The sequence below is a fragment of the Mastigoproctus giganteus genome, chromosome 8 (genome assembly GCF_048544385.1).
Source record: "Mastigoproctus giganteus isolate SK-2022 chromosome 8, ASM4854438v1, whole genome shotgun sequence".
Taxonomy (NCBI): domain Eukaryota; kingdom Metazoa; phylum Arthropoda; class Arachnida; order Uropygi; family Thelyphonidae; genus Mastigoproctus; species Mastigoproctus giganteus.
The window spans coordinates 228,441,739-228,465,999 of NC_143582.1; the positions used below are offsets into that span (position 1 = coordinate 228,441,739).

The 24,261-nt window shown below is 37.7% G+C and overlaps 1 protein-coding gene across 1 annotated transcript in view; it reads left to right on the forward strand.

Moving 5' to 3' along the window:
* The window catches only part of LOC150082396 (splicing factor U2AF 50 kDa subunit-like), a 282,501-nt gene that overhangs the window by 101,448 nt on the left and 156,792 nt on the right, over positions 1–24,261 (forward strand). The window contains exon 4 of the mRNA XM_090380538.1: positions 13,505–13,632. Within this exon, the coding sequence (XP_090236664.1) occupies positions 13,505–13,632 (128 nt within the window). The remainder of the gene's footprint in view (positions 1–13,504; positions 13,633–24,261) is intronic.

Genomic DNA, 24,261 nt, shown 5'->3' on the forward strand with positions numbered 1-24,261 from the left:
GTGGAGAAGTTAGAAGACAGAGAACCATCTACCATCACCCTCAGTGAGCAATCAGAGAGAAAACTGGATAACCAATTACAAAAAACAGTTGGCAAACTATAAGATGGAAGCTTGTTTAGAAGACCCTTTATGCCAAACACGATTGAAAGCCTTTGAGATGTCAAGAGCAACTGCTTGTGTTTCACCGAACTTTTCCATTAAATTTGTCCATAAATGAGTAAAATAAGCCAGAATATCACCAGTGGGTCGACACTAATGGAATCCATACTGGTGATCGTTGATCACACGGAAGGTTTCTAGGTAGTTTAAGAGTTGGCGGTTAATTGATTTCTCCATTACTTTAGAAAGAGTAGAAGTAATTGCAATGGGACGATAATTGGATAGAAGGGATTTGTCACTCTTTTTAGGAACTGGCTGGATATGAGCAAATTTCCAAGCAGAAGGAAAAACACCTTTGGAATAAGAAAGTGAAAAAAGGTGGCAAAGAATAGGAGTAAGTTCTGGAGCACAGGTTTTGAGAACAAGTGGAGAAATACCATCAAGACCTGGAGCTTTCTTTGCATCAAGATTTATAAAAATCCTTCTGACATCCTTTTGACAGAAGATCACAGGAGGCATTGAATGGAGTGTGCTGGGAATGGTGGGAGGTGTTTTACCAAGATCATTAATACATGAGTTGGAAGGAAAATGGGATGCTAGCAGGTCAGCTTTGTCCTCGGCTGAAGTGACAACAGAACCATCTGGTTTTGACAGAGTGGAGGCAGAGATGGGCAAAAGTTGGGGCCAGTAGCTTTCGCAAGAGACCAGAATGCTCGGCTACCATTTGGGCAAGAAGCAAGTTTTCTACTCTTAGCCTGTTCAAAATCTAGTTTGGACTGATTAATAACTGCTTTTACAATTGTTGTGAGCTTTGGTGTAGGCAGAAAATGAAACTGAAAAATTGGAAACAAACCAATTACGATATTAGCATTAGTAGAGGCATTTGATGCAAGAAAGCAAGCTTATGCAGCATCAGCCAAAAAAAAAAAAAAAAAAACCACTTCCACTTCACCCCTCTGTTCGTTCAAAATACCTGTCCAGCTGAGCCTTAAACTTATTTAGGCTATCAACCTCCACCACAAGGGATGGAAGTCTGTTCCACCAACTAACCACCCGCTGGCTAAAGGCAAATTTCCGCACGTCTATCCTACATCTGTCTTTCCTCATCTGTCTTTCCTCAATTTGAATTTATGCCCTCTCAGGTGATTTTTCTGAGCTAGAGGAAGAATCCCATCAGCATTGAGCATGCTTAAACCATTCAAGGCTTTATACACCTCTATCAGATCACCTCGCTGGTGCCTAGTCTCCAGACACTGTAATTTGCAAAACTTAAGCCTTTCTTCGTAAGAGCTTAAGTTTTGCAAATTACAGTGTCTGGAGACTAGGCACCAGCGAGGTGATCTGATAGAGGTGTATAAAGCCTTGAATGGTTTAAGCATGCTCAACGCTGATGGGATTCTTCCTCTAGCTCAGAAAAATCACCTGAGAGGGCATAAATTATGCAACATTCTTCTCTTGAACTGCCTTAGCACATTTATTGGAAAACCAAGGTTTAGATAAAGCACGAGATTTTAAATTGGAGTTTGGGATAAAGGATTCCATTCCTGCAAGAATAATTTCACTGACACGATCTGAGCAAACGTTGACATCAGAAGTTTTGAAACAGTAATCTGCCCAAGGAAAATAAGAAAAGAAATCTCGCAGGTCCTCCCATTTTGCATTCTTGTAATGGCAAACAAACTGAGGTGCCTAAAGGACCACTCATTTCGACTGTGTACTTAAAAGGGTTGTTTGTGAGAAAAAGATCAAGCGTGTTGGCTGTATGGTTATGCTATGCCGTTACATTCATACAGTTATAAATTAGCTATAGCCTTACTAGATATAGAATTTCTTAGCTAAAAAAAAAATATGCCAATCTACATGATTTGAACCTTCAGCTACTTATTTACCACAATTCAAATGCTAAAATTCCACTATCAGTTACAAGATACAATATTTATGCCACACCACTGATAAAAAAACTCTACAAATATTACAAAAGCTCTAAGAATATTAAGTCATATCTTGCAGAATCTCTAAGTATATTTAAGAATAGGCTAACAAATGTGACTAGATCTATTAGGAATATTCAGTTACATTAGTTAAATTCATTATTCTCTTTCGATTGACATTCATTAAGAAATTATGAAATCATAACTTTTAAAAGTTTTAAATGTTATTTATATAAAACAGCCATTCAGTCATAAAATTATATAAAGACCTTTATACAAATAAAAGTAAAAATAAAAAAATTCAGTCTTATGGTACTGAAATGTCACCAAAGTTATAATAAACAATTCCCCCCCCCTCCATAAAAAAAAAAGAAGAATCAGACCTGTTTCAATAGAATTTTTTTAAGTCATGCATGAAGACTCCATTTTGATAGAACTGTCACCTGATTAACAAAACAGGAGACAGTTAAAGGAAATTCGTCACATCTCTATATCCAAAAAATTCAGAATACAAGCATCAGATGTCAGAGTGATGTTTACTGTTTTTTGGGACTCCATGGATTTTGTCTTCACCAAATTTTTGGAAAAAGAGACCACGGTCAATTCATTTTGGTACATTGATGTATTCGATAAGTTAAAAAATAATAATAATCAAGTGAGGAAGGCTTGATGATGAATGCAACAACGTGTGGCTTCACTGATGCAACATTGGAAAGAATTTCTCTTTCACCACTGGGATTTGAAGTTTTTTTATATCCTCCAAACAACTTTTTTTTTTCTGTTCACAAAGCTTAAAGAATATGACTTTATTGAAGTTAAAGCAGCTGGGAAGAGCTGACTATCCTCTCAGCTGAAAGAATTTTATGGAAAAGGTATACACTGGAGGAAATATATTGATTATGATTTATTATAATAATGATTCCACTTTTCACAAAATATATTGAGTTAGATGGAGCATATGTATCAAAATGATACATAAAATTAAAGAATTTTTTTTTTAAGTACTTTTTTCTTTTTAATTTGTCTTATTCCTTCAGAAGTTATCCATTATAATAGGCACTGCTTTTCAGTCCTCCCTCATATGTTATATGAATAAATAAATGAATAAATGTCTCTAATTGTTTATCATTTGAGATTTCATTCTTGTGAATTGACTTTACCTTTGTATGCATTTTCCCTCCCCAAAAACACAAGCTATTTTTTAATGGAAACTAGATCTTAATTTAAACTGTTTTTCAGGAATGTATCAGAATTTATGTAGTACATTCCTGTATCACATAAACTGAGAAATGACTATATATATGTCATCACCTAGCATATAAACTTTTATTTTTTTATCAACTGTTTGCATTGTGTAATTTAGCATAATTTAGTTAGTTTAGAATGTATAATTTAGGTTTCAAGAATGTTGTAGTTGACTACTTTTTCTTCTTAAAAGAGATACCAGCCAACTTGGATGATCTCACTACCTTACAAGGTGATTATTTTTAATTGTATCTACTTCATAGTTTGATAAAAAAAAAAAAATAATAAAAAAAAAATAGGCTAAAATTCTGATTTAAAAATTAAGGACTTTTGTGTAGCTTTAATATTTTTATGTAATATAAATTAGCATAATTTATATAGTACATTAGTAGTATTGACATAACCATGCCTTGACAAATACGTTCAAGGTCTGTGTGCCACCTGAGAACAGTTTGTCACCAGGTGGAGTAGGGGAAGAACAGCATACTAAAAAAAAGATTAGGAAAAATAATTTTTTGTGTTATATTTTGCTGCCATTATTACCTAGAGACCATATTGTCCCTCTTGTGATAAAGCTTGGGGATAAACAGCTATGTTTATTCATCAGTCAACCTAAACTAACTAATATTATTTTTAATCAAACAGTATTACCCAGTAGGAGAATCCATTGTTCGTTAACAACTCAGTCACTGTTGTGACTGGTTTCAAAACTATTTGGTTGTATTATGCGACAAAATGTAGCTTCAGTTTGCAAACTTGAAAATGAGGCCCGAAGGAAACATATGCATAGCATCATTTTTCAAATGATGAAGTATTGTCCTTTGAAAAACCCACTGAATAATTTCGTTGTGAAGTAAAAATTACTGACATCTATCCCAGGTAAAGTAATACAAGAGCTGTAATGGAGCTCTGTTGTTCTGCAAAGTGACTATTCATAGTTACTGATTATCTGGTTGAAATAGGCTTCAGCATCTTAAGCACAAAATTTTATGCACTATAAGAGCACTCAACATTGAATACAAAATTGAATGCAAGAAAGCAAGCTTATGGCATCAGCCAAAAAAAAAAAAAAAGGCTCCCATTTCACCCCTCCATTCGTTCCAAATACCTGGCCAGCTCAGCTTTAAATTTATTTAGGCTATCAACTTCCAAAACAAAAGATAGAAGTCTGTTCCACCAACCAATTACCTGCTGGATAAAGGCAAACTTCTGCACATCTGTCCTACAACTATCTTTCCTCAATTTGAATTTATGCCCCCTCAGGTGATTATTCTGGGCAAGAGGAAAAATCCCATCAGCATGTTTCATTCTCCGTTCCATTCACTAATCTTGTTGCTCTTCTCTGTACTCATTCCAACAGCTCTACATCCTTCTTAAAATGAGGCCTCCAGACCTGTATACAGTACTCAAGGTGTGGCCTAACCATTGCCTTATACAAGGGAATAATCACCTCCTTATCCCTGCTAGTAAAATTCCTGTATATCATTTGACAAGAAACCATGAGCTACTCTTGCAGACCATCTACACTGCTCAGAAAACTTCATATCTGCCTGCACAATTATACCCAGGTCCTTTTCATTCTCTACCACTGTCAGTGTAGTACCACAGAGTTGATACGTTACTCTGGGGTTACTGCTTTCCATAAGTAGTACTTTACATTTGTCAATGTTAAACTTCATTTGCCACCTTTATTTGAATTTGAAAGAGTCTGCAGTTCTGCCCAGACACGATAGGAGGGAGTATATGATGAGAGCCTTGTCGATCAATTCGGCCCTGAAAAGATTGTGCAATGCTCAAGGGGTAGAATTTTTTTCAGCCTGGTCTGTACCTGTTAACAGGAGAGACTGCTTCTACAGGGATGGGAGACACTTAAATAGAAAAGGTGCGAGAATATTTGCTAATGCTATCGAGGCAGTGTTAGATGGGTCGGAAAACTGCTAGCTTGGGGGGGGATACAAGAACTAATAGTTTAACAGTAGCTGCAGGCAGAGGTGAAGATGATTTTTGCACAACTTCTATTAGAATAAGTAGCGACCTGGAGCGAGGAGTGTTGGGGGTTTCAGGGACAGATGGCAGTCATCGTGAAATAGGTGGGTATATGGGATGTGTTAGGGTGAATAGGAATAGGTGCATGTATGCTTGTATGTATAAATAAATTTGAAGTGTTGGTCAAGACATCAAAGGCGGAAATTGTTGGGATAGCAGAGATGTGGTGTCACCCAGATATAAGGAATGCAGAACTGGAATTTTGGGAGTACAATGTGTACAGAAAGGATAGACAGGATAGAAAGGGAGGAGGTGTTATGCTGTTAATTAAGAAAAGCATAAAATCAAAAGAAGTGTACCCAGTTGATATAGATGATCAGTGCACTGTTGAATCAGTTTGGTGTGACATAAGCACTGCAAAAATAAGAGTAGGAGTGTGTTATAGGCCTAATGACTCAAATGAGTACATTAAACAATTGTACAGAGAAATAGAGTGGGCTAGTAAATCAGAATGTCTTATAATGGGGGATTTTAACTTCCCAGATATTGACTGGAACTTGCGGGTTGGTCATTCACACACTAGTCAGACTTTTGTGGATTTATTGGATGATTGTTTTCTGCAGCAGCAGCATGTTCAAGAGGCAACTAGAAAGAGTAATACTCTTGATCTGATTATCAGCAGTGATCATTCGTGTATTAAGAATTTGCAGATAAAGGAACCACTAGGTGGCAGTGATCACAGTGTACTCATGTGGGATTTACTTAATTTAATTACCATCAGGGGTAAAGGAAAGGGTTTTTGCTTCCATAAAGCCGAGTACAGTGGTCTCAGACAGTTTTTATATTCTGTACAGTGGGATCAACTGACGATGTTACCAACAGTAAATTCTAAGTGGGAAGCATTCAAGAAATTAATCGTGGATGCTACTAAAAGTTTCATACCTATTAAGAAATATTGTTCAAGGTTTAGGCCTAAATGGTTATCAAATCATCAAATGAGAATCGTAACAGAGAAGAAAAATGCATGGGATGCATATAAATTATCAAGTAACTCAGAAGCCTGTGGCAGATATAAGCTGGTCTGTAATCAGGTCACAAAGGAGGTTAGGCAGGCGAAGGCAGATTACGAGAAATCTTTGGCAAAAGATGCTAAGAAAAACAGCAAGGATTTCTTTACTTATATATAAACTCTAAAAGGAAGGGGATGAATCTGATTAGCCACTTGACATTGATGGTTCGACTGTTGATGATCCTGCTCAGATAGCAAACAAACAATGAGTATTTTGCATCTACATTCACACATGAGGAATTATTAAGGTTTGAAAATGGCAGAAGGTTATCAAATTGTAGCAGGGTACTTAATGATTTTGTAATAACTGAGAGCAAAGTGGAGGAGAAATTGTTGAAGTTAAACATAAGAAAAGCACCTGGGGTGGATGGGATCTATCCAGTTATATTAAAGGAGGCGGCAAAGCAACTAAGAAAACCCTTAGCCATAATTATGAGAGCATCCTTGGACTTGGGAGGTTCCCATGGACTGGAGATGTGCAAATATATCCCCAATTCACAAAGGGGGATCGAAGGGTGACACGAGTAATTACAGACCAGTTAGTTTAACTTCTGTTCCAGGTAAAACAATGGAGTCACTGGTTAAAGATGCATTGCAGGATCATCTAGACAAGACTGCTGCAATAATTCAGACACAGCATGGGTTTGTTAAGGGAAAGTCTTGTCTGACAAATTTGATAGGATATTATGATGTGGTTACAAAGGAACTGGATGCAAAAAATAATTTTCATATCATGTATTTGGATTTCAGGAAAGCTTTTGACACTGTTGTGCATGGAAGACTATTGTACAAATTGGAGCAGAATGGTATTAAGGGTAAGTTGCTACAATGGATAAAAGGATGGGTAAGTGGGAGAAGACAGAGGGTGGTAAACAATGGGTGCTGCTCTTCGTGGACTAATGTTATTAGTGGAGTCCCGTAGGGTCCACTGTTGTTTTTTATATTTATCAATGATATTGATGAAGGTATATCAGGCTTAGTGCCGAATTTGCAGATGATACAAAGGTTGGCAGGGTTGTTAATGACAGTAATGGCAGTGTGCTACTGCAACAGGATCTAGATAATTTGGGCAGATGGGCTGAGAAGTGGCAACTGAAGTTTAACCTTGACAAATGCAAAGTACTGCATATGGGTAGAAGTAACCCAAGAGAAAAGTACCAACTGTGTGGTTCTACAATTAAGGTGATAGAAAAAGACCTGGGAGTAATTGTGCAGTCAGATCTGATCTGAAGTTTTCTGAGAAATGCAGACAGACTGCCAGGGCAGGTCATGGGGTTTTGTCAATGATATATAGGAATTTTGCTAGCAGGGAAAAGAGGTGATTGTCACTCTGTATAAGGCAATGGTCAGGCCATGCCTTGAGTACTGCGTACAGGTCTGGAGGCCTCATTTTAGGAAGGATGTAGATTTGCTTGAGCGTGAACAGAGAAGGGCAACAAGATTGGTGAGGGGAATGAAGGGATCCTCTTACCAAGAGAGGATTAAGTTCTGCAAATTGCAGTGGCTGGAGACTAGGCACCTGTGCGGTGATCTGATTGGGGTGTATAAGGCCTTGAATGGGTTGAACACTGAATTCTGATGGGATCCTTCCACTTGTTCAGATTACGAACCTAAGGGGGCATAAATTCAAATTAAGAAAAGACAGATGTAGAATAGATGTGCGGAAATTTGCATTTAGTCAGTGGGTGGTTAATTGCTGGAACAAACTTCCATCTGTCGGTTGAGGCACCTCCGTAGCCAGGTGGGCAGGAGCAGCAGTGAATAGCACACGCTTCTTGATTAGACCGGAGTTCGAGCCCGTCACCACCAAATACGGAAAGGTCAGGGAATGACCACCGCATATCCCCGGAGCAATATGTCCTTAGTTGCTAATGCTCCTAAAAACCAAATAGCCATCTGTCATTGTGGAAGTTGATAGGTTAAATAAATTTAAGGAGGAACTGGACAAGCATTTGGAGGGAATGGTGTGATTTTTTTTTTTTTTTTTTTTTTTTTGGCTGATGCTGCATAAGCTCATACACTTGCTTTCTTGCATAACATGCCACTACTACTACTACTCTCAGCCCATCTGCTCAACTTTTCTAAATCCTGTTGCAGCAGTGTACTGTCATTAGTGTCCTTAACAACCCTGCAAACTTGGACTTTAAGCCTGATATACCATCATCAATATCATTTATAAATACAGAAAACAACAATGGACCCAACACTGAACCTTGAGGGACTCCACTAATAACATTAGTCGACGAAGAGCAGTGTTCATTGATTACCACTCTCTGTCTTCTCCCACTCAACCATCCCTTTATCTGTATCAGCAATTTGCCTCCAATGCCACACTGCTCAAATTTGTGCAGCAGTCTTTCATGTGCAGCAGTATCAAAAACCTTTCCAAGATCCAAATATATGATATCAAAGTTATTCCTTGCATCCAGTTCCTTTGTGACCACATCATAGTATCCAATCAAATTGGTCAGGCAAGAATTTCCCTTACCAAAACCATGCTGTGTCCGAGTTATAACTGAGGTCTTGTCTAGATGATCCTGCAGTGCTTCTTTAACCAGTGCCTCCATTAATTTGTTTGTAACTTTAATAGTTCCATTCCACATCTTTTTGTCCCATTAATGGGAGAGAAAATATTTTGTTTTCTCCTACTGAATACCCAAGGTATGACTACAGTTCAGAAAAGAAACTAGTGATTAGATTTTGAAAGAAAATGAGCACATTGGAACCAAAACTATTGTTTCCCACTTGAATGATAGTGATTGCTGCTGGGCAAGAGCATTTTTGTCCTTCACAAAATGTTATTAACAGTGATTGACATGAAGTTGTGTAATTGTTTTATTTCCATTTGATCAGGTTAGGTATGCCACATTCAGAGCACATCTTCTGAGGCAATAACATTGATGATGTGAAAAGTTCAACAGATGTAACAGCTCTGAATTCTGTTTTGTTCTTTTTTATTATTATTATTTTTTTTTTTTTGAGTACTTTCTATACATTTTGTATTACTTTGACATTTAAAAATGACATACAGTGATGATGACCATATAAAAGTGAATGCATGTAATTAAGTTATTCATAAAAATTTTCTTTAATGAGATGGGCCTACTGGATGACATGATAAAATCTGGCAGATTAGCATTAGCATTAGTAGAGGCATATGATGCAAGAAAGTAAGCTTATGCAGCATCAGCCAAAAAAAAAAAAAAAAAAACACTTCCATTCCTACCTCTGTTCGTTCAAAATACCTGTCCAGCTGAGCCTTAAATTTATTTAGGCTATCAACTTTCACAACAAGGGATGGAAGTCTGTTCCACCAACCAACTACCCACTGGCTAAAGGCAAATTTCCATACATCTGTCCTACATCTGTGTTTCCTCAGATGTGGAACCACTAATTATTGTAACACAATATGGCATTTCTTTAAGGATCTATTGCAGTGCTCAGATATTACTGGAATAAGCAAGGTGCCCATCAGTAGATGTACTGTTATTATACAAGAGTTATCTGCCAAGCATGCAGTATATTCATAGGGTTTCAATCACATGCATTGAAAACAGTAAGCTCTCTTGGTGAGAGAGTGCCCTTAGTACTTCATGACAGGTGCAAGTCATCCCATGAATGCTTCATTCTCTCATGAAGTATGTAAGCAGCAATTGCAATGTGGCAAATAATGTAGGATAAATGAAGTGAGTGATGGTTGAGGGAACTGATAATAGAGACTTTTTCAGAAAAGTAATTTGGGCTTACCAAATTCTTGATGTAAATGGACATCTTTGAGATTAGAACTGAGACCACACACACATTAGTGAATTGAATTAGGAATGCTTTGGGAGATTGTCTTTTCACAGGTCTTGGTTAGTTTAAACCATTCATATTGCATCAAGATGAGGTAAAAAGATAGGAAGGAGGGTCAACATGTGTTATATGAAGTCGTGAAATTTTTGCATATGGCAAGATTAACATGCTAACTGAAAAGAACTAGCTGAGTAGAGGCAACAAGATTATTGCCAGTTGGCTTAGTCCAGCTGACTGTCTGTCAACTGGCCTGCAAAAATCACCAAATTTTTCACTAGGTTTGGCCAAAAGTCACAGTTTTAGACATCTGAAATTTATCAATGTTTGCTGAAAGTCAAAATTTGGTGATTAGTAAAAGTGACAAAAAAAAAAAAAAATCATTAAATTGGTGCTTCTACTGAATTGCTTAGTTTCGTTCAATGTATCTAGCATACGTCCAAATTATTTTATGTATTATGGTACTACAAGACCTCAAATTCAGAACAGCAGTAGTCAGGAAATCCTTGTATATACAAAGGGTACTAGGAAAGTTTTGCAATACAACTTTGTTTATTTAATTTTTTCAAAGTAATTTCCTCTACATTCAATACACCTCTCCATCCTCCGAAACCAATCTTTAAACCAGTTCTGCCAAGTTTCACTAGGGAGTAAAGCACACTCGTTGTCCCAAGCCCGTAGAAGGTCCTCATCACTGGAAAACCGCCTCCCTTTTAGCTTCATTTTCACATGCGGGAACAGTGCAAAGTCGCAGGGAGCAAGGTCTGGACTGTAGAGAGGGTGCTCGAGAAGTTTCAGTCCTGTCGTGGTCAAATATTCGGTGCAGGCTTTGGCGCGGTGAGCTGGAGCATTTTTGTGATGGAGGTACCAGGTGTCCATTCTTGACTTTGGCCGCAGGTTCTTCATAGATCCAATGACTTTAGGCAGGCATTGTTCAGTATACCACTTAGCTGTGACTGTCTTCTGCGTGTCCAAAATGACACGTTCCACAATTCCACTCGATTTGAAAAATACAGCTATCATTTTCTTCTTTACAGATCGGGATTTTCTGACAATTACGGGTGTGTCGTCATCATCAAAGACCCAAACTTTGTTTTGAGCCTTGGTCGGCAGATCGTAATAGTACAGCCAAGTCTCGTCACCTGTCACGATGTTGTTCACATACCGAGATTGTCCCTTATCAAACTTTTTTAACATCTCCCGGCACCAAGTCACACGTCGTGTCATCTGCTCTTCAGTCAGTTGATGCGGCACCCAGAGAGAACAAAGTTTCTTCACGTGCAAATGATCTTGCAGAATCGAACGAATTGCTGGTGCATTTAGGCCCAAAGTATCCTCTATCTGTTGGTAGGTCACTCGCCTGTTTTCGTCAAGCATTTTCCTCACAGCAGTAACGTTTTCCTCCGTAACTAACGTTCGTGGCCTTCCCGGCCTCTCAGAATCCCCCAGAGTGAAATTTCCCCTTTGGAATTCTCTATACCACCTAAATATTGTTGTACGATGTGGACAATCATCATCTAGTGCAAGAGTCATTTCTTCTAAGCACTGGTCTATGGTTAAACCACGCACGAAATTATACCGCAAAACTGTCCTTATCTCATTTCGTGACCACGATGCCATCGCAAGCACTTTACACTCTCACTACTAATGAATAACTGAGCCCATCGACTTGGCGTGGCGGCTACTATGCACGTATGAACATGTCTCAACATGCAGCAACAAGCAGCTTCCTGTGATTCATTGTTGCGTCATATTGCAAAACTTTCCTAGTACCCTTTGTATGTTAAAGAACTTTTCTACTTCATAGCAGCCCTGAAGCCAGTAAAAACTTGTAAGTTACAAACTTTAAGCAGTGATACTGCTAGTTTTGGAAATGTTTTATAGAAGTCTCTGAAATACTCTTCAGGAGATCAATTGCATTCTCGTCAACATTAAGAATGTTAGAGAATCTTTCTTCTTTCATTGATTTTAATTGAAATGGAAACATATTAAAGAGAGAGAAAAGAATTATGTGGCATGAAAGTTGGTCAAATCTGATAAATATGTTGGTGAAGTTGTAATCCCCCCTTCTTCCAAAGAAATTATCGTACAGAAAGAATATTTTGAGCTGGTGCATTGTTGTAATGAAGAAATCCATTTAGTTTTAAAAGGAGTGTTTCTTTAGTAAAAATTAATATTCAAACAGTAAATTAAATTGGACTGGATCAGTGATCCTTTACAAATTTTCATGAGTTTTATGAGCTGAATCTTTTAAACCAATCTCACAATTTTATCCTAACAAATTTGGCTAAATAACTGAATTATTACTTACATATTTCTGAATTACAAAAATTTTGTATTATTTCTGTGCTCTAAGAAAAAAAAATGGTCACACATTTTTATGAGAAACAAAATATGCATACTGCTTTCTGCTCCTGTTGGTAGGAGTTGTTCAGTCTAATTCTTGCATGAATGTATGTTGTTCATGCACATTGAAATGTGTTAAAATCACAGGCAGAATGAACAGCCATCCTAGAGAAGTTGCACAATAAAATTGATCTGGACCTCTTTGGTTGCACCTCATTAATTTAAAGAATTATACCTAACAAATTGGGTGTGTTTTATTAGCATTAGTAGTGACAAATGATGCAAGCAAGCTGACACAGCACAGCAAAAAAAAAAAACAGTACTGATTTCAAGTATTCATTCCCTCCAGTTTCACTTCTGAGGCCCACAATAATGTGTAATTTCTAATAGCATGAATTTCATCATTTCAGTAGTGTTCAGATTGAGTTATACTGATTTTTTAGTTTGTAGAAGAATTATATATTTACATAGGAATGAAACTGGCTTGTACAAGCTCTTGACTTATTAATGATGAACCTATTTTTGAGCAATTATTGGATTGCTGCTTTCAGATTACATTTTAAATAATTTTTTTAAAGCCAACATAAGAAGTGTAACTTTTACTGCAGCTGTTATTATTTTAATTTGACTCAAATTTTACTATTTTCACACTCCTCTCTCAAATTTCCTCAGCCATTCTTAGATGGATTGCTTCTGTTTATGTCCATAATTCAGAACAACAGCTTTCAGAAATTGTCTTCCATTAAAAAGTGTATGATTGTCAGATAATAGTATCTGATGATTTTTAAGTAATTTCTTAATATTATGGAGTGTTCATTCCTTTATAATTAAGTTCACATATTATGTGACTCAAATAGTAGCCTTTTGTATCAGGTGAATTACTTTTAACATTTTACACAACATAAATTACTGTTATCGCAACTTTGAATAGTATTTTCTCACTTCATAACGTCTAGCAGAAGTAGAAATTCTCTAAATTTTATAATCTGCAGTAATAAATGTTACTTTCTTATTTGTTTTCTTTTTAACTCTGTAGCGGCAGGCCAAATTCCAGCCACACTTCTAGCTGCTCCAGGTGTAGCTCCTGTTCCTATAGTAGGTAGTACTATTACAAGGCAGGCTAGGCGACTTTATGTTGGAAACATTCCATTTGGATGTTCTGAGGTAATTTCATGCATACATATTTTCAAAATTAACCATTTATCTTTGTACAAAAAAAGTTGGCCGTTTCTATCCTTTTGTTGAATATAATTACTGTGACTTTTATGTGTTGGCCACTTCTACTCAGATTTCATTCCATTCTGTTCCATTTCATTCTTATTTATTGCACCTATCTATTTTAATTAATAGAACTTTTGAAATTAGAATGACTTAGATCTCCTCTTTCATTATCATGCTAAACATGAAGAAGTTGGTTTATGCATGGGTACTGCACATATATCATTTTTACTACCCAGGTAGTATGAATTCATAATTTAATTAATTATATCTCATATTGTGAATATCTTCACAGCGAGTGACCAAGGTATTGCACTGCTTTGAATAAGTAAAGCTTCAGTGGAGAAGACTAATGTTACTTATTCTCGGCAGATACCACCATCCAGACAGCACCATTTTGAAGTTTGTTTACTTATTGGTGGTTGGGCAAGTACCCTGTTGTTGTAATAGTGACAACCCAGTTATGAAGTGTAACTCCACAATAGGAGAGATGTTTGATGGTGTGCATGATTTAATCTAAAAATATTTCTTGGCTAAGATATTGCACTTGGCTAAGGTATGGCTGAGATATTGCACTGCTTTGAATAAGTAGCGCTTTGCCAGTGGAGAAAACTAATGTTACTTATTCTTAGCAGATACCACCACCCAGATGGCACTGCTTCGAAGCTTGTTGGCTTACTCATTGCAGGTACCCTGTTGTTGCAATAGTGACAACCCATTACTTATTCAAAGCAATGCAATACCTCAGCCACTCATGAAGGTATTCACAATATGAGATATAATTAAATGATGCATTCGTACTACTCGAGTAGTAGAAATCACGTATGTACAGTACTCGTGCATAAACCAACTTCTTCATACTCTTAGCATTTAGCCAAAAACTATTTTTAGATGCTAAACATTATTCTCACTTACTTTCTAACTTGAAGACTAGGTTTATTTAAACATATGCTTAGAGGCTTCACAGCTGTTTCCTTCTGTGATTACTATTTGCAAATTGATTGTTCTCCCAACTCTGAAAATGTTCAAATATGCAGTTGAAATTTGGTCCAATTTCCTAAAATTTATCTATTATAGGTGTCACATTTTCTCACCTTAGGTGTCACTAAAACTCTCATATTATCTAATTACAGCCAAGAAATTTCTAATTTCTGTATTAATAAATTTAATTAAGTTTGTTTGTTTGTTTGTTTGTTTGTTATTTGGTTTTTAGGAGCATTAGCAACTAAGGCCATATTGCTCTGGGGATATGCGGTGGTCATTTCCTGACCTTTCCACATCCTTCATATTTGGTTTGGTGGTCACGGGCTCAAATCCTGGTCTAATTAAGAAGTGTGTGCTACACACTGCTGCTCCTGCCCACCTGGCTACGGAGGTGCCAATTTAATTAAGTAGCCATGCTTATGTTGAAAATAACTTACCTCCCACGATTTGTATTGAAACAGTAATTATGGTGAGAAGTTAACAGTACTGAATCACTTGTCATATAATTACAGCCAGCGAGATGCTTTTGATTATTTTCAAAATAAGCTTGGCTAATTAATTACTAATTAAACTATTATACCAAAACCTATAATTACTGGTACACCCATTTGCATTTATTGCCTTCAAAACAACTGCACACTATACTCGACTATAACCTTTTGAATAAACTTATTTCTGCCCCAATTGATTGTCCTTAGCTATAAAAAAATATAAATTTTAATTGCCCCTCAAAGCTTCTTAGACACTCTTCCACAGTTGTAATAGATAAACCTTGCCCAAATCATTTTTGCTACTCTGATTAAAAACTGAATAGTTTTTTAACATACTGATTTTAAAAGTTCATTTAGGGAGATGAATTAGAACATTTTCTTATCAAATCGAAAACTCTTGCTTGTGGTAAATTCTAATACTTTCACTACCTTCATTATTGATTAACTTGATTACTTTGATAAGAAGTATAATAATCATTTTCCTTTTACTCTTCTTTTCAATATATATTTTTTTCCATTAACATTCAATAATTTAAACAATTTTTTATTGGAATTTATTACTTATTGTTCCTTAATGTTTTTTTATTAGCATGTATTGTTCTATATACAGCATATACATGCTGCCTTGTAAAGAACTTCTCATTTTAGAAATTAATTCTGATTGATTTTGGAAGTAAATAAACTGCCATCTTTATGATAGTCAAATTTGTTTCATAATTTTGTGAACACATTCAGCCTTCTCCATTGAGAGATCAACTATGGCTTTCCATTTTTGAATATGCCAACAGATCCCTATTGGTATATTCTTAATCTAGTTAATTATATTCCATTGCATAAAAAAATGGTTAAAAAAATCTTGAATACTGCATGCAGATCTGGAAGCCCCATTTATGAGAAATGTGGATCTCTTGGAATGATTGCAGTGAAGGGAAAAAATATTAGTAAGGGAAACAAAAGGGTACTCTTGCCAAGAAAGACTTCAGTTCTGCAAATTGCAGTGTCTGGAAGTTAACCACCTGTGAAGAGATCTGATTGAGGTGTTTAAGGCTTTGAATGGATTGAGTAAGCTAAATGCTGATGACATCCTTTCTCTTGCTTCGACAACACACAAAGGGGCATAAATTTATGTATGCTTGAAGTATGGTTGCAGGATAGATGTGCAAAAATTTACTTTAACCAGCGGATAGTTTTCTTGGAATTAACTTCCATCTGGTGTTGACATGTTATTAGGAGGATTGAACAGGTGATGTGGGAAATGGGTTTTATTTTATTTTTTGGCTGATGCTGTATAAGCTTGCTTTCTTTCTTGCATTATTTTCCACTAGTAATACTAATATCATCTACCACAGTGGATTTTGGGAAGCTCAGATTAGGTGCACTCACAGAAAGCTTACTGATGTGGCATCCAACCACCATCTTGTGTTTAAATTCTGTACGTTCCAAACTATGACCTTTATTGGCTTTGAAAGTACTGCTGCCATACAGGTAGAGCAACAAGGTTTATATTGGTATGATTGAGACAATACTCATACTTTGTAACACATACACAGTATAGGCGCCTCCGTAGCCAGGTGGGAAGGAGCAGCAGTGCGTAACACACGCTTCTTGATTAGACCGGGGTTCGAGCCCGTCACCACCAAATACGGAGGATGCGGAAAGGTTAAGGAATGACCACCGCATATCCTGGAGCAATGTGGCCTTAGTTGCTAATGCTCCTAAAAACCAAACAACAACAACATACACAGTATATGTGAAAGGGGATCAAAATGGTAGTAATTTAGTGGATTGAACTCTATTTGTATACTTAAATAATTTTAATCTTGTGAAAATTATTGAGAGGCAACCAGAGAAAGTAATACTCTTGATCTGGTTATCAGCAGTGATCATTCGTGTATTAAGAATTTGCAGATAAAGGAACCACTAGGTGGTAGTGATCACAGTGTACTGATGTGGGATTTACTTAAAGATTTAATTACCATCAGGGGTAAAGGAAAGGATTTTTGCTTCCGTAAAGGTGAGTACAGTGCTCTCCGACAGTTTTTAAATTCTGTACAGTGGGATCAACTAACGATGTTACCAACAGTAAATTCTAAGTGGGAAGCGTTCGAGGAATTAATCGTGGAAGCTACTAAAAGTTTAATACCTATTAAGAAATATTGTTCAAGGTTTAGGCCTAAATGGTTATCTAATGAACTAATGAGACTCATAATAGAGAAGAAAAATGCATATAAATTATCAAGCGACTCAGAAGCCTATGGCAGATATAAGCTAGTCTGTAATCAGGTGACAAATTACGGTGAAGGCAGATTACGAGAAATCCTTGGCAAAAGATGCTAAGAAAAACAGCAAGGATTTCTTTACTTATATAAACTCTAAAAGGAAGGGGATGAATCTGATTGGTCCACTTGACATCGATGGTTCGACTGTTGATGATCCTGCTCAGATAGCAAACAAACTGAATGAGTATTTTGCATCTAAATTCACACATGAGGAATTATTAAGGTTTGAAAATGGCAGAAGGTTATCAAATTGTAGCAGGATACTTAATGATTTTGGAATAACTGAAAGCAAAGTGGAGGAGAAATTGTTGAAGTTAAACATAAGAAAAGCACCTGGGGTGGATGGGATCTATCCAGTTATATTAAAGGAGGCGGCAAAGCAACTAAGCAAACCCTTAGCCATGATTATGAGAGCGTCCTTGGACTCAGGGGAGGTTCCCACAGACTGGAGATGTGCAAATGTATCCCCAATTCACAAAGGGGGATCGAAGGGTGACACGAGTAATTACAGACCAGTTAGTTTAACTTCTGTTCCGGGTAAAATAATGGAGTCACTGGTTAAAGATGCATTGCAGGATCATCTAGACAAGACTGCAGCAATAATTCAGACACAGCATGGGTTTGTTAAGGGAAAGGCTTGTCTGACAAATTTGATAGGATATTATGATGTGGTTACAAAGGAACTGGATGCAAAAAATAATTTTGATATCATATATTTTTTATATTTAGGGTAGTATATCATAAGTATATCATATATTTAGGGTAGCTAAGAATAGAAACAGGTGCAGGTATACTTGCGTGTACACCAATGCTAGGAGTTTAGTAAATAAATTTGATGAATTTGAGGTATTGCTCAAAACATCGAAGGCAGATATTGTTGGGATATCAGAGACGTGGTGTCACACAGATATAAGGGATGCAGAACTGCAATTTGGGGAGTACAACGTCTACAGAAAGGATAGACAGGATAGAAAGGGGGGGAGGGGTTATGGTATTAGTTAAGAAACACATAAAAACCAAGGAAGTGAAGCCAGTCGACATCGCTGGACAGTGCAGTGTTGAGTCAGTTTGGTGTGACATAAACATTGGGAGATCAAAATTGAGAGTAGGAGTGTGCTATAGGCCTAATGACTCTGATGAGTATAATAAGGAACTGTACAGGGAAATAGAGTGGGCCAGTAAATCAGAGAGTCTTATAATGGGAGCTTTTAATTTCCCAGATATTGACTGGAATTTGGGGGCTGGTTACTCACACACTAGCAGGGCTTTTGTGGATTTATTGGATGATTGTTTTCTACATCAGCATGTTCGGGAGGCAACTAGAGGGAGTAATACTCTTGATTTGATTATCAGCAGTGATTCTTCATGCATTAAGAATCTGCAGATAAATGAACCACTAGGTGGCAGTGATCACAGTGTGCTGAAGTGGGATTTACTCAAAGAGGTAACTATCATTAGGGGTAAAGGGGAGGGTTATTGCTTCCATAAAGGCGACTACGATGGACTGAGACAGTATTTAAATTCTATACAGTGGGACCAACTGATGATGTTACCAACTGCACATTCAAAATGGGAAGCATTCAAAGAACTTATCTTGGAAGCTACTAGGCTTTACATACCAACTAAGAAATATTGTTCAACGTTTAGGCCAAAATGGATGTCAGATGAACTAATGCGGCATATGGCAGAAAAGAAAAATGCATGGGATACATACAAATTAACACATGACACAGAAGCCTATGATAGATACAAGTTGATATGCAACCAAGTTACAAAGGAGGTTAGGCAGGCGAAGGCAGATTACGAGAAATCCTTGGCAATGGATGCAAAGAAAAACAGCAAAGAGTTCTTTACTTATGCAAACTCTAGAAGGAAGGGGATGAATCAAATTGGTCCGCTTGATATTGATGGGTCAACTGTTGATGATCCTGCTCAGGTAGCTAACAAACTAAATGAATATTTTGCATCGACATTCACACATGAGGAGTTATTCAGCGAGGGGAATGCCAGAGGTGTATTCAACTCTAGCAGTAAGCTACAGAATCTTGAAATAACTGGGAGTAAAGTGGAGGAGAAACTGTTGAAGATAAACACAAGAAAGGCACCCGGGGTGGATGGGATCTATCCAGTTATATTAAAGGAGGCAGCAAAGGAAGTAAGCAAACCCTTAGCCATAATTATGAGAGCTTCCTTGGACTCAGGGGAGGTACCCATAGACTGGAAATGTGCAAATGTGACCCCAATTCACAAAGGAGGATCAAAGGCTGACACAAGTAATTATAGACCTGTGAGCTTAACTTCTGTTCCAGGAAAATTAATGGAGGCACTGGTTAAAGAAGCACTGCAGGATCATTTAGACAAGACTTCAGTTATAGCTCAGACACAGCATGGTTTTGTTAAGGGGAAGTATTGCCTGACCAACTTGATTGGATACTATGATGCAGTCACAAAAGAACTGGATGCAGGGAATAACTTTGATATTATATACTTGGATCTTAGAAAGGCTTTTGATACTGTTGCACATGGAAGACTGCTACACAAATTGGAGCAGTGTGACATTGGAGGCAAATTGCTGCTATGGATAAAGGGGTGGTTGAGGGGGAGAAGACAGAGAGTGGTAATCAATGGACACTGCTCATCGTGGACTGATGTTATTAGTGGAGTCCCTCAGGGCTCAGTGTTGGGTCCATTATTGTTTTCTGTATTTATAAATGATATTGATGATGGTATATCGGGCTTAATGTCCAAGTTTGCAGACGATACAAACGTTGGCAGGGTTGTCAAGGACACTACTGACACTATGCTGCTGCAACAGGATCTGGAAAGGTTGAGCAGATGGGCTGAGAGGTGGCAAATGAAGTTTAACATTGACAAATGTAAAGTACTACACATGGGAAACAGCAATGTATCAACTCTGTGGTACTACACTGACAGTGGTAGAGAATGAAAGGGACTTGGGGGTGGTTGTGCAGGCAGATATGAAGTTCTCTGAGCAGTGCAGATGGGCTGCAAGAGTAGCTCATGGAGTATTGTCAATGATATACAGGAATTTTTCCAGCAGGGATAAGGAGGTGATTATTCCATTGTATAAGGCGATGGTCAGGCCACACCTAGAGTACTGTATACAGGTCTGGAGGCCTCATTTCAAGAAGGATGTAGAGCTGCTGGAATGAGTACAGAGAAGGGCAACAAGATTAGTGAATGGAACAAAGGGATTCTCTTACGAAGAAAGGCTTAAGTTTTGCAAATTACAGTGTCTGGAGACTAGGCACCAGCGAGGTGATCTGATAGAGGTGTATAAAGCCTTGAATGGTTTAAGCATGCTCAATGCTGATGGGATTCTTCCTCTAGCTCAGAAAAATCACCTGAGAGGGCATAAATTCAAATTGAGGAAAGACAGATGTAGGATAGACGTGCGGAAATTTGCCTTTAGCCAGCGGGTGGTTGGTTGGTGGAACAGACTTCCATCCCTTGTGGTGGAGGTTGATAGCCTAAATAAGTTTAAGACTCAGCTGGACAGGTATTTTGAACGAACAGAGGGGTGAAGTGGAAGTGGGGTTTTTTTTTTTTTTTTTTGGCTGATGCTGCATAAGCTTGCTTTCTTGCATCAAATGCCTCTACTAATGCTAATGCTAATTTGGATTTCAGGAAAGCTTTTGACACTGTTGCGCATGGAAGACTATTGTACAAATTGGAGCAGAATGGTATTAGGGGTAAGTTGCTACAATGGATAAAAGGATGGTTAAGTGGGAGAAGACAGAGCGTGGTAATCAATGGATGCTGCTCTTCATGGACTAATGTTATTAGTGGAGTCCGACAGGGTTCGGTGTTAGGTCCACTGTTGTTTTGTATATTTATCAATGATATTGATGAAGGTATATCGGGCTTAATGTCAAAGTTTGCGGATGATACAAGGGTTGGCAGGGTTGTTAATGACAGTGATGGCAGTGTGCTACTGCAACAGGATCTAGATAATTTGGGAAGATGGGCTGAGAGGTGGCAACTGAAGTTTAACCTTGACAAATGCAAGGTGCTGCATATGGATGGAAGTAACCCCAGAGAAACGTACCAACTGTGTGGTACTACACTTAAGGTGGTAGAAAATGAAAAAGACCTGGGAGTAATCGTGCCGTCAGATATGAAGTTTTCTGAGCAATGCAGACAGGCTGCCAGGGCAGGTCATGGGGTTTTGTCAATGATATATAGGAATTTTGCTAGCAGGGAAAAGGAGGTGATTATCCCTCTGTATAAGGCAATGGTCAGACCATGCCTTGAGTACTGCGTACAGGTCTGGAGGCCTCATTTTAGGAAGGATGTAGATTTACTTCAGCATGTACAGAGAAGGGCAACAAGATTGGTGAGGGGAATGAAGGGATCCTCTTACCACGAGAGGCTTAAGTTCTGCAAATTGCAGTGGCTGGAGACTAGGCACCTGCGCGGTGATCTGATTGAGGTGTATAAGGCCTTGAATGGGTTGAACACTCTGAATTCTGGTGGGATCCTTCCACTTGTTCAGATTACGAACCTAAGGGAGCATAAATTCAAATTAAGAAAAGACAGATGTAGAATAGATGTGCGGAACCTTTAGCCAGTGGATGGTTAATTGCTGGAACAAACTTCCATCTGTCATCGTGGAAGTTGATAAGTTAAATAAATTTAAGGAGGAACTGGACAGGCATTTGGAGGCAATGGTGTGATTTTTTTTTTTTTTTTTTTTTTTTTTTTTTGGCTGATGCTGCATAAGCTCATACACTTGCTCTCTTGCATCACATGCCACTACTACTACTAAATGAAAAAGTTGTAAATTGCTTCAATTGCTCATTGCATAAGTTAATGGTTTTGTTGTTGTAATTTCACTACACTTGTTGTGACTTTGCTAGTAATCGAATTGCAAAGGTCAATAAAGCTTCTTACTTTTGTTTGAATTTAATTTTGCCAGTCTGTTCTGCGACTGTCCTTTTTTAAATTTAAAAAGTAAAACACATTTCTGTATGTCTTCCAGAGTAAAGATGCCATCAGCACTAAACTAAGTTCACTCTCTACATTGAAGCCTTATAGCTTAATCCTTTTGGTATTTAGTAGCCAATGAGGTAAGGAAGAAACCTTTTACAGCATCAGCAAAAAAAATTCCTTATCAACAGATGAAAGTTTTTTTTCTAACAATCAGCTCCTCTCTGACTGAAAAAAAATATTTACACATCTATCCTTTTTTCAATTTAAGTTTGTTCACATATGTGTATTGTTCAAGCAAAGCTGCCATTAGCATTTAGTTTATTTAATCCATTCAAAGCCTTAAATACTTCAATCAATTCTGGCAGGAGCATAGTTTCCATATGCTATAATTTGCATAACTAATCTTTCTTCTTCTTCTTCAAGAGGAGTGTTTCCATTTACAATGGGTTTCCTCAGCCTACAAGTTATTTCTCGTTAGGAATTTTTTCCAGCCATAAAGTGCGGTTCAAGGTGTCTTGGTCGGTTAAGCCTCGTGCTGTCATGTACTCCATCCATCCATGTCCTCTTAGGTCTTCCCCTTCTCCTTCTTCCAGGAGGTATCCATTCCAGGATAGCCTTTGGATATCTGTTTTCTTGCATCCGTTTTACAGGTCCATACCATGTTAGACGCTTTTCTTTGATGGTGTCAGTAATAGTCTTTCTCACTTCCATTTTTTCCCTTATGTCTTCGTTTTCTGTCTCTTCTAGAAGTTCCTGCTGAGGGTCTCCAAAAATCCATTTCTGTAGAGAGCAATTTGTTTTCTGCTCGCCTATTCAATGTCACACCAAACTGACTTGACACTGCAGTGTCTAGCGATATTGGCTGGCTTCACTTCTTTGGATTTTGTGTTTCTTAACTAATAGCATAACCTCTCCTCCCTTCCTATCCTGTCTATCCTTTCTGTAGACATTGTACTCCCCAAATTCCATTTCTGCATTCCTTATATCTGTGTGACACCACATCTCTGATATCCCAAACAATATCTGCCTTTGATGTTGTGAGCAATACCTCAAATTCATCAAATTTATTTACCAAACTCCAAGCATTGGTGTACATGCAAGTATACCTGCACCTGTTTCTATTGTTAGCTACCCTAACACAACCCATGTGTTTACTTGTACCGCAATGACTCCCAGCAGTCTCTGAAATACCATGCATCTTGTTTTCCAGGCTGCTGCTCATTCCAATAGAAGCAGTGCAAGAATCACTTTCACCTCTGCCAGTGGCTACTGTTAATCTATTAGTCCTTGTAAGCCCCCAAGCTAGCAGTTTTCCAACCCACCTAACACTGCTTCAATAGCATCAGCAAATATTCTTGCACCTTTTCTATTTAAGTGTATCCCATCCCTGTAGAAGCAGTCTCTCCTGTTAACAAGTACAGACCAGGCTGAAAAAAATTCTACCCCTTGAGCCTTGCACCATCTTTCCAGGGCCGAATTGATCGACAAGGCTCTCATCATATACTCCCTCCTATCGTGTCTGGGCAGAATTGCAGACCCTTTCAAATTCAACCCTAATTCACGGCTTTTTTTCAACAGTGACCTGTACTTGTTAAATAATTCTGCTGGTCTCCTACTGTTAATATATCTACCATAGTCTTCTATATCACATGATAATTTATATGCATCCTATGCATTTTTGATCAAAGCCTAGTAGCTTCTACAGTTACTTCCCCGAATGCTTCCCATTTAAAATTTACTGCTGGCAACATTGTCATTAATTGGTTCCACTGTACAGAATTTAAAAACTGAAATCTCTGCAGTCACCCTTACAAAAGCAAAAACCTATTCCTTTAGCCTTGGCAGTAGTTAGGTTTTAAGTAAATGCC